This window comes from Pteropus medius, unplaced genomic scaffold (genome assembly GCF_902729225.1).
Source record: "Pteropus medius unplaced genomic scaffold, Ma_sr-lr_union100, whole genome shotgun sequence".
In the NCBI taxonomy this organism is placed as follows: Eukaryota; Metazoa; Chordata; class Mammalia; order Chiroptera; family Pteropodidae; genus Pteropus; species Pteropus medius.
The window spans coordinates 1,021,782-1,037,058 of record NW_024352787.1 but is presented as its reverse complement, the minus strand read 5'-3'; the positions used below and the strand labels follow the sequence as shown (position 1 = coordinate 1,037,058).

Below are 15,277 nucleotides of genomic sequence, written 5' to 3'. Positions count from 1 at the left end.
CAGCAGATGTTAAATGTACACTAAACTGGTCTATTTTGGAAAAAGATGCCAACAGAACATATGTCTTCAAGATGGAGAAACCTTAGTCTGATTTTTAAAGCTTTTATGATCTAGGAACCTCTTTCACTCCTGTCTGGTGGGAAAGCATAAAAGAATAAAGCTTAAAATCCCATTACGTTTGGACTTGCACAAGGCCTTTCAGCACCTAATCTGTTCATGAGTAGAGATGCTACTAAACATCTCTAACCCCTGGTGCTGAGATTGCCTAGTGGATGGAGACCAAAAAGCCTCACTTAAACCCTAAAGGCTAAAAGTAATTCTAAAGGGATTAAATAATGATATAAAAGCAATGAAACAAAAAGATAGCTAGACAAAATCCCAGTTCAAGACCATAGACTCATACTCCTGTCCACTTTTCCTCTCTTCCAAAGTCATAATGAAATAAAAGAACCCTCAAAACACCAAAAAAGTCTCCTTCCAAATGAGTCCAGGGAACTAATCAATAAATACCAAGACCTGGGAGGAACATGAGCAGTTACAATTATTCATCAGAATAATTTAGAGTACGTGCCAAACTTCAGTCATCCCCACTGACTAAAAACACAATTTTTGCTATATTCAGTATTACCTATCCTACTGTTTAATATTTTTCTTTAAATCACCTTACTATGATTTAGTTAAAAAAACATATTTTAAAGGAAATTTTATATCACTACTGTAAATGGAAAATGAGTGTCACTTTGTCATCGGTAGGTAGTAACAAAAAAAACAAACATAGTTTATTAAATTCTAACTAATGTTGTTTCTGGGCCTGGCTCCTGTTCTCTTTGTTACAATAGGAAACCAGCTGCTATTAAAGAGGTGTTTCAGACCAGCACCAAATTGAGACTTAATTTTTAATAAAATCAGGATGAAAAGAATTGAAAAGGGGGTATAGGTCATTATTTTACTTTTGTTTCAATTCCACTTAATGTTGGGCCCACATCCTGTTCAAACCATCCCCAGTAGTGTAAGTGCCACATGTGCTCATGTGACAGCTGGGCCAGTCAGCCTTTCCCCCAAACACCCACCCCTAGACATACTCTCTCACATTTCTCACATAGTCATTCATTCAACCACCACAGCCAGAAAAAAGGCTTGGTCCCCAAAATAAAATCCAAGACATGCTCTCCAAAGAGAGCGGGTAATCTACTCAGGAAGGATACGGGGAATGTTGAAGGTCTGAGAAAAAGTAAAAAAGAGCTTGGGGCACCTTTAAACTTCCATAGGAAATGACAGCCTGGGTAACACAGAATGGGTTGGGGTAATGGTAAAAACAGCAGCTTTACTCAGGAGTAAAATTCACAAAAAGAGCCAAGCCCACCTACCTCTGCCCACTGCAAGGGATTTTCACTGTCCTTTGCCCACCTACTCTACACCTCTGAACCTTACATGAAAATCAGCCAGTTTACATGCTCTGTAAACTTGAACAGAACCAACAGTCAGCCCTGCCTTTTAAGGTCTGGGCCTCTTAAGGAGAAAGACCTACCCACAAATAAAGAGGAAACCCACACCAGCTACTTAAGAATCCAGTCTTTCACTATGTACAAGAATGGCCAAGCAAGCCAGCAAGCTCACCACCAGAGTCCTCTACATGAAAAAGTTTACTCCAGGGAGATGCCAGGGGGAAAAAAAAAAGAAAGAATCCAAGACGAAAGCAATGTAAGATTCAAAGAATAGCAGTAGTTGAGTGTGAACTTAAAGTAGTGAAGATACATGAAAAGAAATTAAGAGACTCCTTGAAACAGCACAGGTTTTCTGACCTATGGCTCTATTTCCTTCTAGGACTCCAGTCACATACTTTGGTTCTACAATAAATATACAATCATAATTATGTAAATATAGCTATTGTTTTGCTTTTCTATATAAAATCAACTATAGACAAAGCATGGAAGGCTTATCATTATAGAACAGACTGTAAACACACACGGCATATATATAACACTTAAATTAGGAATTAGAAAACTATGTTCTTGGGCTAATTTCTCATTTTCATAATGGAGTCTATTGATTGTGCCAAAAATGGATAAATAAAAAAAATAAGGGGTTTTGTCTATTACTTAAAACTATAAAGGTAACCAGTACAAGAGGTAACCAAACCAAAATTAAAAGATGGAGAAGCTAGAGGTATGCAAAGTCCTCATCTTTCATTATGGGGAACCTATAAACAGAACCTGTAGTTCAACAGAGGCATAAATACATCATTTAATGCTATAATAGTGAAGCAGCAAAGAAAAAGTAACTTAAAAATGGTTAATCCTAGTGAGAAATCATATTATATGCTTCAATTTTTTTTTTACCATATGCATATATTACTCTTATATTAATCACACACACACACAGATTCACAGGGAAAAACAATCTAAAAGAATATCTTCCAAACTCTTGCTGGGATGAGAAAATTTCACATTTCACTTTCTGTTCTTCAGGGTTGTTTGAATTTGTACTAGCAGTATATATTATTCATAATTAGAAAAAATATGTAAAAAATGTTAAATAAATATTTAACAGGTCTCAGGAGGCCTAGGACTTGATAAAGAATGAAAATGATCAAATAAAATTTAAGAGCTAAATACCTTTAATGACTTATTTATGAATGAAAGTTTACATGAAAAAACTTCATAAATAAAATTAAAACCTGACAAGTGGCTAAAATATAATATACATAATGACAAAGTCTATGTCCTTAAAAGGCCTTTACAAATTAATTTTTAAAAAAACCACTATTACTTCCAATAGAAAAAAAATGGCAAAGGATATAGTTAAATCAGTTAGATATATTAAAATGGCCAATAAATATGAAAAAGGGAAAAAAATTCACTTTCTCTAACATTTAAAGAAATGCAGATTAAGACAACAATGCAATATTATTTTTTAATCTCTCAGTGACAAAAACTATTTTAATTATCACACTCGAACTGTTACAATAGTTTGGTGAGAAAGAGAGGTTCCTGACTGCTGAAAAGTATACAGTAAACATCCTTCCTGGAAGGATTTGGCAATACTAATGAAGAACCTTAAAATGTTCCCATTCTTTGACCTATAGTTTCACATTTGTGATCATCTCTTTAGAATTTAGTCAAAGATGTAATCAATAACTTAGTTATAAAACTGTTTACAACACTTTATATGGGAAATACTGGAAAAAAGCATTTTAGTATAATATATAATTATCCTTCAAAGTCATGATTCTGTATCTAAGATAATGCTGGGGAGCGCAACAAAATGCATATTTGAATGCCATTTCTGTGTAAAATCACATACACAGATGTGTATATATGTATATGTATTTGTGTGTCTGAGAAAAAGCATAAGTAAACACTTGCATGGAAAGTCTAAAAAAACAGGCACTAAACTATCAGCGATGGTTACTTAGGTGGAGTAATTATATGGAACTATTCCTTTCTACATTATGTATTTGTGTAATTTATTAATTTTTTTGACAGCAAGCATGTTTCAGTTTTGTAACAAGGCAAAACAAAAACAATGTTAAAAGTCAACTTTGAATATCTTAATGACAAAGCGAAAATTCATTTAAGAAAGTTAAATGGAAAAAGCAGAATATAAAATTGTATATAGGCCAAATTTTGCTCTAAAAAAATTTATATACATCAATATATACAAATGAAATAATTCACAACACCAATATGTAAACAGGGATGAAGTTTGGGCAGTATAGTGAAAAGAAATTTTATATTTTTACCTTTTATTTTATTTCTCAAATTTTCTACAATGAAAACCATCCCCAATGAGTCTTAGGAACAGTTAATAAAGTTAGAATTCTTTGTTTCAGAGTAGCTAAGGGTCTTAGAAATGCTAATTTGCATTGCCAATTTTTAAATATCAGTATTGCTGACATTAGGGGCATATTTGGTTAGCTACAGAACTCTTTCCAAATATTAATACAGTATATTATCTGCAATTTCAGTTACCTGTGTTCAACTATGGCCCAAAAATATTAAATAAAAAATTCCAGAAATAAACAACTCTTAAGTTTTAAATTATATGCCATTCTCAGCAGCATGATGAAATCTCACACCCTGCTCCGTCCTGCCTGGGATGTGACTCCTCCCTCTGTCCAGTGTCTCCACACTGGCTGTCTACACTCCCAGGCCATTAGTCACCATCTTGGTTACCAGACTAACTATGGCTGTACTGCAGTGCCTGTGTTCAAATAATCTTTATTTTACTTAATAATGGCCCAAAAGTAAGAGAGCTGTAATGCCGGCAATTCAGATATGCTGAAGAAAAGCCATAAAGTGCTTTCTTTAAGTGAAAAGGTGAAAGTTCTCAACTTAAGAAAAAAGACTGCATGCTGAAGTCGCTATGGTCTATTATTGTAAGAACGTATCTTCTGTGAAACTGCATAATTTAAAAATCAAACTTTTTCACAGGTATGAATGTATAAGAAAAAAACAGTATATACAGGGCTCAGTACTATCCATTGTTTAAGGCATCCACTGCAGGTATTGGAATGTATCCCCCAAGGATTTGGGGGAATTACTATACTGTGTGCTCTTTCCACTATATTATGCCACATTCAAGGGACTAAAGTGACATAAGCACTGGAAAATGGCTGAGAACAATGGCAATACAACTTATAAAGTCTTAAGAAAAATGGGAAACGGAACCATGATTTAAATGAAGATTTAAATGAAGGTGAAATTATAATCCTCATTTAAAATCATAATTTTAAAAAAATTATAATGATAGTTTAAATCAATTTAGGTGACGTACAGCTTGGTCACTATAGGTAATAATACTGCATTGTATACTTGAAATTTGCTCAGAGTAGATCTTAAATGTTTGTACCACACACACAAAAAATAACTGAGATGATAGATATGTCAATTAGCTTGATTGTAGTAATTATGTCACAATGTATATCAAGACATCACATTGTATGCTGTAGATATATATACAATATTTATTTGCCAATTATACCTTAATAAAGCTAGAAAAAATAAACTGAACAATACAAATTCTGGTTTAAAAATAAACTTTAAAACAATTTTTTAATTAAAAAAAAAATACTTAAGGAAAACCTCACAGTACCAGTGTTCCACAAAAAACACTTCAAAAATGCTGTTGAAATTATTTACAAGACATTCTTTATCAGGTTGTATCTATTAAAATTCCATAGAAATGCATTTTTAAAGTAGTTTGATTTAAGGTAGGTTACACCTTCATTACTAAAACTGATATTGAGACAAGCTAGAAAAAGCTGAATAACTTGACCAATGAGGGAAGAGTAGGGGAAAAAGAAGAATATGGAAATTAAAAATAGATATATATATAGCACATTAGTTACTACAAAAATATCCTAACTGCAACATAAAACATTTATACTGAAAGCAAAACTGTATGTTGGCTCTGCTTTAGGAAGAAAAGGGAGACTGATGGTTGAAAGCCATAGAAGGAAAGTGGTGGAGCAACTGAGTAAACAGCTGCAGCAGTCACAAGGGGACGGATGAAAAGCAACGTACTGTACTTTTCAATGACCGGGAAATAAGCTCCACTGCTAATCTGAGCTATTATATTGATCATTAGACTATGACTATCCCAGTGGTCAAGAAAGATAAATGTAAGTGAACTTAAAAGTTTTAAGTCAGAGAAGCAGTAGTTCAGAACACAGAATATGGAGCCAGACGCGTCCTGCTCCTCAGTAATTATGGGATCTGGGAAAGTTACCTAAATGCCTATGCCTCAGCTTCCTCATCTGCAAACTGAGGAGCATCAACCTAATTCTTTGAGAATAACATACTAAGGAAATGCCTATGACAAAGGAGAAAAAAACAGAATACACGTAGCATTATGATTACATTTTAAAAGTCTGTTGTGTGATATAAAAGTTACAAAATAGCATTCAAGTGCGATAAATTTGTTTTTAATTATTTATTTGGGTATTCATGTTTGCACTGGAAAAGTGTGAAATAAACACCAAGATGTCAATAAATGTTATTTTTATCTTTCGACTACTTTTCTATATTTCCGATTTTCTTTGAACAGGTACTCATTTTACAATAACAAAATCAGTTCATTAAAAACGAGAACATAAATGTATAGGGGAAAAAAGGATGAAGAAAATTAACTGAAATGCTAAGTGTTTTCCTCTATCTTCCAACTTTCTATATGGTTAATCTTACTTTTAGACTGAAAAAAATATATATATTGTTTTTAAAAGCATTCTTCCTCAAGCTTATCCTTCCCTAGTCAATATCTGTCTTCTCTTCTCAGTTAAAATCCTTTTTATTTTTAATTTTCAAAATAAAATATAATTGACATATAACATTAGTTTCAGGTGTACAACATTAATGACTCAATATTTATATAGATTGTGAAATGATCACCACTATTAGTCTAGTTAACAGCCATCGCCTTAGAGTTACGAAAAAATTTTTTTCTTGTGATAACTTTAAAAATCTACTCTTCGCAATTTTCAAACATCATACAGTATTATTCACTATAGTTACCATGCTGTACATTAAATCTCTATGACTTACTTATTTTATAACTGGAAGTTTGTATCTTTTGACCCCTTTCACCCATTTCTCCCGTCCCCACAACCTCCACCTCTGGTAACCATCAGTATGTTCTCTCTAGCCATGAGCTTGGTTTTTTGATTTGTTTTAATTCCACACATAATTAAGATCAGTGTTTTGTCTTTCTGTCTGACTTATTTCACTTAGCACAGTGTCCTTGAGGTCTGTTTATGTTGTCAATGGACACTTAGGCTGTTTCCATATCTTGGCTCTTGTAAATAATACTGCAATGAACATGCGGGTGCATATATCTTGTCAAGTTAATGTTTTCATTTTATTCAGATAAATATCAGAAGTGGGAATATTGAATCATATGGTAGTTCTATTTTTAATTTTTTGAGGAACCTCCATACTGATTTCCATAGTGGCTGCACCAATTGACATTCTCACCAACAAGGGACTAAAGTGACATAATGTTCTCGTTTCTGCACATTCTCAATATTATTCATTATTTATCTTTTTGATAATAGCCATTCTAACAAGTAAGAGGTGATATCTCATTGTGGTTTTGATTTGTATTTCCCCGATGATCAGTGATGTTGAGCATTTTTTCATGTACCTGTTGGCCATCTGTATGTCTTCTTTGGAAAAAGGTCTATTCAGATCTTCCGCCTATTTTTTGATCGAATAGTTTGCTATTTTGCTATTAAGTTCTTTATATATTTTGGATATTAACCCCTTATCAGATAGATACATGATTTGCAAATATTTTCTCCCATTCAGTAGGCTGCCTTTTCATTTTGTTGATGGTTACCATTGGTGTGTAGAAATTTTTGGTCTGATATATTTTTGCTTTTGTTGCTTTTGCATTTGGTGTCAGATTAAAAAAAAAAGTCACCGCCAAGACCCATGTCAGGAAGCATCTACATTTTCTTCTAGAGTTTTATGGTTTCGAGTTTATGTTCAAGTCTTTAATCCATTTTAAGTTAATTTTAGTGTATAGTGTAAGATAGTGGACCAGTTTCATTCTTTTGCATGTGGCAGTCCAGTTTTCCCAACACCATTTATTAGACTATCCTTTCCCCATTGTATATTCTTGGCTCTTCTGTCATAAATTAATTGACCATATGTATTTGGGTTTATGTCTTGAATAAATAGTATTTCCTTGAGAGTTTCAAGGCTATACCCACCCCTCTCCCAAAAAAAAACCCTTCAGATATGTGGAAAATAGCTTATCCCCAAGAATCAAGTGTTAAAGGCACCTTGCGGGGCTTGGGCAACCCGGGCCTGCCAAGTTAATCCTTTAATGCAACAAACAATGAAATTAGAGCAGAAATAAATAAATTCTAAAGTCACTTTTAAAGAGGCCAAATAATTTTTGGGCCCCAAAACAGGAACTCAGCTAAAACATGATGATAAAATTGTAGTTTCCACTAAGGTACCAAGGATTGTTGTGTACCAAAGGGAGGCTCCATGCCAAAATGCAGAATTTACAAAAATGAATCAAAAGCAGTCAGATGACTCAGGCTCCTCTCACTCAGATTACAAACATAAAGAGTGAATCAAATAGACAGTTCTCTATTGTAAAGAGAGGACATAATGAAGATTTGTGGCGCAAACTACCCAAGTGCTGTAAGTACAACCATGCCCTCATATCAAGCTGAATGGCAGGCTCAACGGGCCTATTCAGTGAGCTAAGTAAGTGACCCCTGAAGTTGGGGTTCAATGGATTCCCATCCTGGGAAATCTAGAGAGCATAAGAAGGAAAAGCCATGTTGATCACTAAAATCAAAATGCACGATCAAGGCAAAGAATTAGCAATTCCAGCAGAGCAGAGGTGGGCCACATGCAAGAGCCAACAGAGGGGGTCACCTTTGGTTCAGTCCAACAGTGCCCCCAAGCTGGCCGAAAGGACTCCAGAGGAGAAAACTGTAGGTGACCTAAGCTCCTAGTAGCTAAGGAAGAGTCACCAAATAAAGCGCACAAGCATAAAGATGCATCCTTTCCGGTCAGGGGAGTAGTCAGCACAGGAGTTTGTCAACAGTCTCTAAAGAGCCCACAAGACAGTCAGCTTTAATCATGTGCCAGGCTCAGAGAGCTACATAAGAACTATCTGAGTTCTTCACTATTCCTTCCTCCTCCACTCCTTCCAATTTAGAAACCAGTAAGGTCAGAAACAGGAAATCTAAAGGACAGAGGGGAACACGAAAAGTGCAGAAGCCAATCATACCCCTTTCTCTCACAGCAGGTAGTTGCCAACTACAAGTCTTAACTGGGACAAAGAGGGAGAAAAAGTCTTACCTTTGAGTGAAGACTGAAATGTTGATTAAAATACTGAACTGAATAACCTTGATATTTAAATTGAGCCTGTATTTTCTGACTTCTATTACCTAAGATCACAAGCACTTGAATATATCTTTTGACTTTTATTTACTACTGCATCCCAAGCACCTAGAGAATGGCTGGATCACAGGCGTGCTCATTAAACAGCTCTTAAATCAAGAACTTGAAAAGTGAGCCAAGAACAGAGTCATGCCACATTGGGTGACCATCAAAGAGTAGCTCACTTATTGCAGAGGGCTAAAGAGTGAAGAAGGGTGAGAAAGGGAAAAAAGTGAAGATCATCTTTCAAAAAGCTTGGTTGGGAAGAAACGGTCAGCAGTTGGGAAGGTTCAGGACAGGGTCAATGGAAGCATTATGCTTTTGCATTTTTAAGACTCAGAAGAATCGTTATAAAAATTTTAACCCTAATTAGAAGCTTTACATATATTCTTTTAATTTTCACAACAACCCCCCCAAAATAGATATTTACCTTCTTTCCATAGATAAGAGATCTGAGGTGCTCTGGGAGTTTCTTAAGACCCCACTAAAGCACCCACAGGAGAAAGCATTAGTTTTAACCACATGTCAGGCTCATTCTCTCAGGAGAGAATGAAGGAGTGGCACTAGAAAAGGCAGTGAATAATGAGTCAAGAATAGGTTGGGGGTGAACCTCAGAAGAAGGGTGCTTTGTTCTTTTAGACCGGGAGAAAGGAACAAAGTTGGTATGCCTGACAAACTCTCACTCATCTCTGAAAAATCAGATCAAGTATCACCTAAACTGGGAAGTCTTCTTTAATAATTGTTAAAGTGTGGATATAAACAAGTCAGGGAGAGGCGGTGCCCAGGTGATAGCCTTTATTTTTCAGTTGGTTTAAGAGAGAGATGGGTAGCGCCTGAGAACAGTCTTCAGGAGAGGGATGGAAAGGGAAAAGCAAAGGGAGATGACTGAATCCAAGAAATGTAACTGAGCAATCGTGCGGGTGACTTGGATTAGACACTATACATTAATACAAAGTTGGGATTTTGCTAGATGAGTATAGAAGGACGGGAGCACCAGTTCTCTGAGAGCCAATGAGAACATAACTTGGGAATTAACTATGGGTTCTAGAATGGCTATAAAAGATGCCAGAAATGGGCTGTAAACTGGAGACAATGAGGGGATCAAGAGTCGAGATCAGATTCGTAGTGGCGAAAGACAGTGAAGAAGCTAGAGAAGTTTGTTTATAACGAAAGAGAGCAAATCAAATTGGATTGGGGAAAGAAGATACATTTCTCCTAAAGAAACTCCTATTTCTGCCTACTTTGCTGTCTCTTCTTTCTTACTATCCCTTAAATATTAGACTTGCCTTAAGTTCCATCCTTAGCCTTCTAACTCTATGCACCTTTTCTGGTGTCCTTATTCACATCCATGGCATAACTTCACCTAACTACTCATGTCCAGCCTAGTTCCTTCTCTCCAAAAGTCTCCTGAGTATCTCTTTACAGACCCCTTGACATTAAACATGTCCAAAATTGAATTCATCTTCCCTCGAAATGAGCAATTCCTTCCGCATTCCCTATCTTAGTGAATGATAACATATCTGTGTACCCAGAGTCACTTTCAACTCCTTTTACTCCCACAATCTAATAAGCTTTATTGACACAACCTACCCACTTACACATCTTTAGCATCCTGCTTCTGTCCATTCTTATTGCTACTACCTTAATTGGTGCTTTCAGCATCTCCCACTAACTGTTCTCCTGCTGGCCACCCTTTTGCCTTGACCTAAATCTGTATGTCCATTAGAACCTCTCAGGGATGCTTTAAAAATTCATTGCTGATGCCTACACCAGCCCTTCTGAATGTGACCTCCTAGAGCTGGAACCCAGGACAATAGACACTCATGGTTGCTTTTTGTACACCAGGACGCAGGCAGCATACGGAAAACACTGCTCTCATCACCAACAATAATATCCTGTCTTCCCTCACATGACAATATGAAGCATTCCCAACTTGTGCTCTACAAAGTAACCTGCTTCTCCTTCTTGATTTTGCTTCATCTTTTATTCCTGTCTGTACTACTGACAAGGAGGAGCCTTGGCCATTCCTCAGCCTTCTCCTCAGGTTCCTCCTCTTCTCCAAGTTCTGCCCCCAGTCCTCTTCTCACCTGCCCTCTGAATGATTTCATCACACATCTCTTAGGAACAGCTCATTCCAGCCATAGTCAAAAATCTTCAAATTCATTACCTCTACCAAGCCCTGCCCCGGCTCTGTCCCTCATGGAGGCCCTCTGCCCACTTGTATATCTGACAAACTCTTCCTCATCCCTCAAAAATCAACTCAAATATTGCCTACATTAAGAAGTCTTCTTTAACAACTGTGCCTCCTCCCCTCCACTAACTCACTCCCTGCAATAAACCCAAGTACAGAAGTTGTTTCGTTTCTTTTAAAAATTTTTCCATACTAGACACTGAACTCCTTGGGCGTGGGATCTATATGTAGAATACATTAGAGGTGCAATTAATGTTGGTTGAGTCAACTGCTACATAGTGAATATACCGTGAAGTGAATAATGGGAATGCTTATTAATAAATGTAATAAATGATACATTTATTACTCAACACATAGTTGAGTGGTAGCATTGGTCTACAAACAAGGAATTTAAAATGTCATGAACATTATTATTATGCAGTTTTAACCACTCATAATTACATGATTGGGCAGATAGTGATACAATACAGTTTCAAAGACATGGTTGCAAATGCCCTTTCCTTGACTTATTGCCCTGGTGGCCCTTGATTTCTTTCACACCTTGAAAATGCCCTGCTATGCTTGTTTGAGTCTTTGTTCTTGCAGTTCCCTTTCAGCAAAATGCATGTTTTTTAACAGACTCTGACATGACTGGCTCCTTCTCACAACTGAGGACTCAGCTCGAATGTTACCTTCCCAGTTATCTTCCCTGACCACAAATGCTAAAGCAGTAGTCCACCATAACCTCAGTCCCTACCATTACCGTCTTACTTTCTTCACGACATTTATCACTATGTGAAATCACATTAATTATTTGTTAACCTATTTGATGCTGGTCTCCTTTATCCTGTTTACCACTTTAATCTCTGTACATGAATAGTATGTGGCTTACATGGGTACTCAACAGACACTTGAATGAATAAATGGGGTGGAGGGAAGTGTTACAAGCATAACACTAAAATATCCTTATCTACTAGTCACAAAATGTGAGAAATATGCAGGTGGTAGGCAATGGCAGAGATTTTTCCCTTAGAAAGAGAATGTTATCACTGCTCATGGGGTCAGGGATAGGCAGATTATTCTTCCTCAGGATACTTAACCAGGATCAGAACTTTGACTTACCAAACAGCAATACTTCTTACCTAAAATAAACCAGTTCTCTCTCAGTAGGTAGCCTTGCAAAGAAAAAATTTTAAAGCTGGGTAACTGCTCACACCTAGACTTGCCAAAAGATCAGACCTGAAAAAACTATGCCTACACCCCACTGCAAGCACTGTAAACACTGGTACCAAGACTTGCTCTATGTTTGGTTCCCAGCACCTAGCGAGTTTTCAGCCCACAGTATATGTCTAGAATGTTTGTTAAATGAGCACGAAAGACATGGTCTACTGAGGAATGGCCATCCCATCAGCTCTTAAGCTATGACATACGTATTTTAGGAATAGGGCAAGACAGCTAAGGAGGAGCCCTTGGCCTAAGCCTCTCCATGGGCAGCAGTTTGGTTCCTAGAATTCAATATTCATCCACCCTGTGCCACAGATAATTATTACTTTTCCCTGAGTCGCCATGTATCACATTTGTATATACTTTGCTAATATAATCGCTAAAACAGTATAGTAATCAATAACAGATTATGCTTGCCTTTTTAATTTTTCTCTGCATTTTGATCAAGGAAGGATAGCTCAAAATGCTGAAAAGAACAACTAAAACTGAAGAATTGTATCATCCACCTTCTCACTATGTGATCTCAGGAAAATCACATCACCTGCTTGACTGTCAGTTTCATCAACAGTCAGAATGTTCTTTAGTCAAAGGTAGTTTGGAAAAAATTAATTAGCTAGTACTTAGTGGTAATGTACTCTGAAGCTAATGCTTGAAAGATGCCATAAATCAAATTAATTGTGAAACAAGGGAAATCATACATAAAAACCTGAGTAGTTGAAAAGTGAGGAAGATTTAATATTATGCCTGTGGCTCTGATACTCTCACACTAAAACATGTATTCTCTAAAAAAAGATTCCTAACATTCACAACAGACTCTTAACAGAAATGTCAACTGTGTCTGTACTCTGGAAAGATTAACTGCACATGTATAAAGATATGAAGTACTAACAGTGACAAGAAGTTACAAAATTATAGCTGTTCAAACAGTTCATTGTTGCTGCATCAGTGCCTAATCTCAGTACTGTTAACATACAGTCCACCTTACCAAAAGTCAATTAAATAATTTCAGTAAGAAAAAAGTTGTTAAAAGGCTATATATACTTGTTTGCTCTCTATCTGCTGACCGCTGCTGACACTCATGTAAAATACCAAGCAACTCTAGCCGTAAGGTCCGCGCTTTCCTGCCACACGACTTCCTAACTTGCTTCCACTTTAAAGTATTTTAATCAGTTTTTGCCTAAAAATTTTTATGTGAGACTAAGACAGAAATCTAAGTAAAACTCAGAGATCGCCCCCTGAACCAGAGGTTGTAATCTGCATTGGGGGCGGGGTGGGGGTACAGTCTCTCTTTAGCTTAAATGAATGGAGGAAGGTGACTAGAAAGAGGGCAGACTTCCAGCGTTGCCTCCACCAGGACAGCCTCTTCTTTCAGCCTGGCACACGCACTGCTGAGGATAAGGGGCCGGGCTAGGAAACCAACAGTGCACCCAGCCTAACCCTAACTGCCGAGCCGATCTGCAGCAGTTCCTGAAGCACCTGAACATCGCACCTGAGGCTCGTAGGTGGGGGCCGAGGCTGTCGCCGGGACTCAGTCCCCATTCGCCACCCCCGCCCCCCAGGCTGAGGTGGGGGCGGGGCCCGCTGCCCCCGACGAGCCGGAACCACCAAAAGGTGCGGCCGCCAGGATGATCGGCCCGCAAACCTCCTGCAACCCCAAGGGCCCCCGCTGCCTCCAGCCTCCTCCTCAAGGTGCGCAGGGTAGCGTGTAGGGGACAACCAGGTTGGCGGCAGCCGGTACTCACAAAGCCCACTGGAGCCGGTGCTGGTGAACATGGTTCCACCCTACCCAGAGCCCCCGCGGGGCTACAGGGGGAGGGAAGGCAAAGGTGAAAGGACCCGAGGACTGCGCAGGCGCATTCGCGGCGGGGCGGTGAGTCCGGCAACACGATTCCACTCCAGGGGCCGCTAGTGAATGGCGCATGCGCGTCCTGTGGGGCGCGCGTCTTCGCCCGCGCCTCCTTTCCTCCCTGGGAAGGGAAGTGTGTCCGTCGGCGAGAGGGTCCGCCTTTCTGGGGTTTTCCGCCGACCGCCCGCACCCTTTGGAAAAGAAATGGGATGGCGTGGGAAGAGCGAAGGTGTAACTCCTGGGAGCGGCACTTTAGTGCTCAGCGCAGCCCTCAGGCCCTGAAGCTGAGGTAGCCGCAGAGACTACGAGCGCAGGAACATTCCTGGCAACCTCTAACCGCGCCATGGATGGGACTGAGAGTGCCTTCCACGCATGCTCTGACTTAGGGCAGGCTCCCCAAAGGTCTTAGCAGTCGCCAGTTAAGAGCGTTAAAAGCTTACGCAAACCGAAAGGTTTTGATATGGGACATAACTCATTAAAAATTCTTAATTTTTTAGCAGGAAATGAAACAGGGAATCGCTTGCAGTTATTAATCTTTTTAGTAAACCTAGTTGTTTTCTTTCCTCCTTTAAGTAAAAAGGCCCTCTCCCTCAAATCCCTGTAACTGGTAATTGCACTGTAATTGCCCTGAAACTGGTGACTCAGATCCTCTGGCTATCGATAAGGGTTATCCGCTCATTGTTAGCAGAAATAGCATTAGGCCAGGCAAGGTTCTTAAGGGTCTGAGAGGGGAGGGGACTTTAGGCCAAAGGTCTTTATTCTTTAAGAAATATATTAATCAAGCCTGTTTCCCTTTACTCACTTAATAGGCAAATCAATAATAGAAATTAATAGACGTATGATTTAAATAACAAGTTCATATCTTTTCCTTGTTCGTGGACTGAGGCGGCACTTGAGCAGGAAACCCAATGCCCTGTCTAAGGCTGAAAGAGAAAGAGGTCCATGAAACCCCAAAAGGCAAGGACCACGACCCTCCTCAGCAGGAAGCAGATACATAAGAGACTTCTCGTTCCTCAACCTTCGTACTAATAATAAGTGGCGGGGTTCATGGCTCTTAGAAAAGTTAGGCAGGAAGGTTAGTTAGCGGATTTCAGGTCTGCCTGCAAAGACACTGAGGTCATCCTATTCTAGAAG

The 15,277-nt window shown here is 38.3% G+C and overlaps 1 protein-coding gene across 3 annotated transcripts in view; it reads right to left on the bottom strand.

Annotated features, from left to right (window-relative positions):
• UBAC2 (UBA domain containing 2) overlaps positions 1-14,215 on the bottom strand; it is a 158,353-nt gene extending 144,138 nt beyond the window's left edge. The window contains exon 1 of one of the 3 annotated variants that reach the window (XM_039849446.1): positions 14,040-14,215. In XM_039849446.1, the coding sequence (XP_039705380.1) occupies positions 14,040-14,070 (31 nt within the window). In that variant the 5' untranslated portion in view covers positions 14,071-14,215. The remainder of the gene's footprint in view (positions 1-14,039) is intronic. The other 2 variants (XM_039849445.1, XM_039849444.1) reach the window with 2 other exon arrangements.
• Between the last annotated feature and the right edge of the window lie 1,062 nt (positions 14,216-15,277).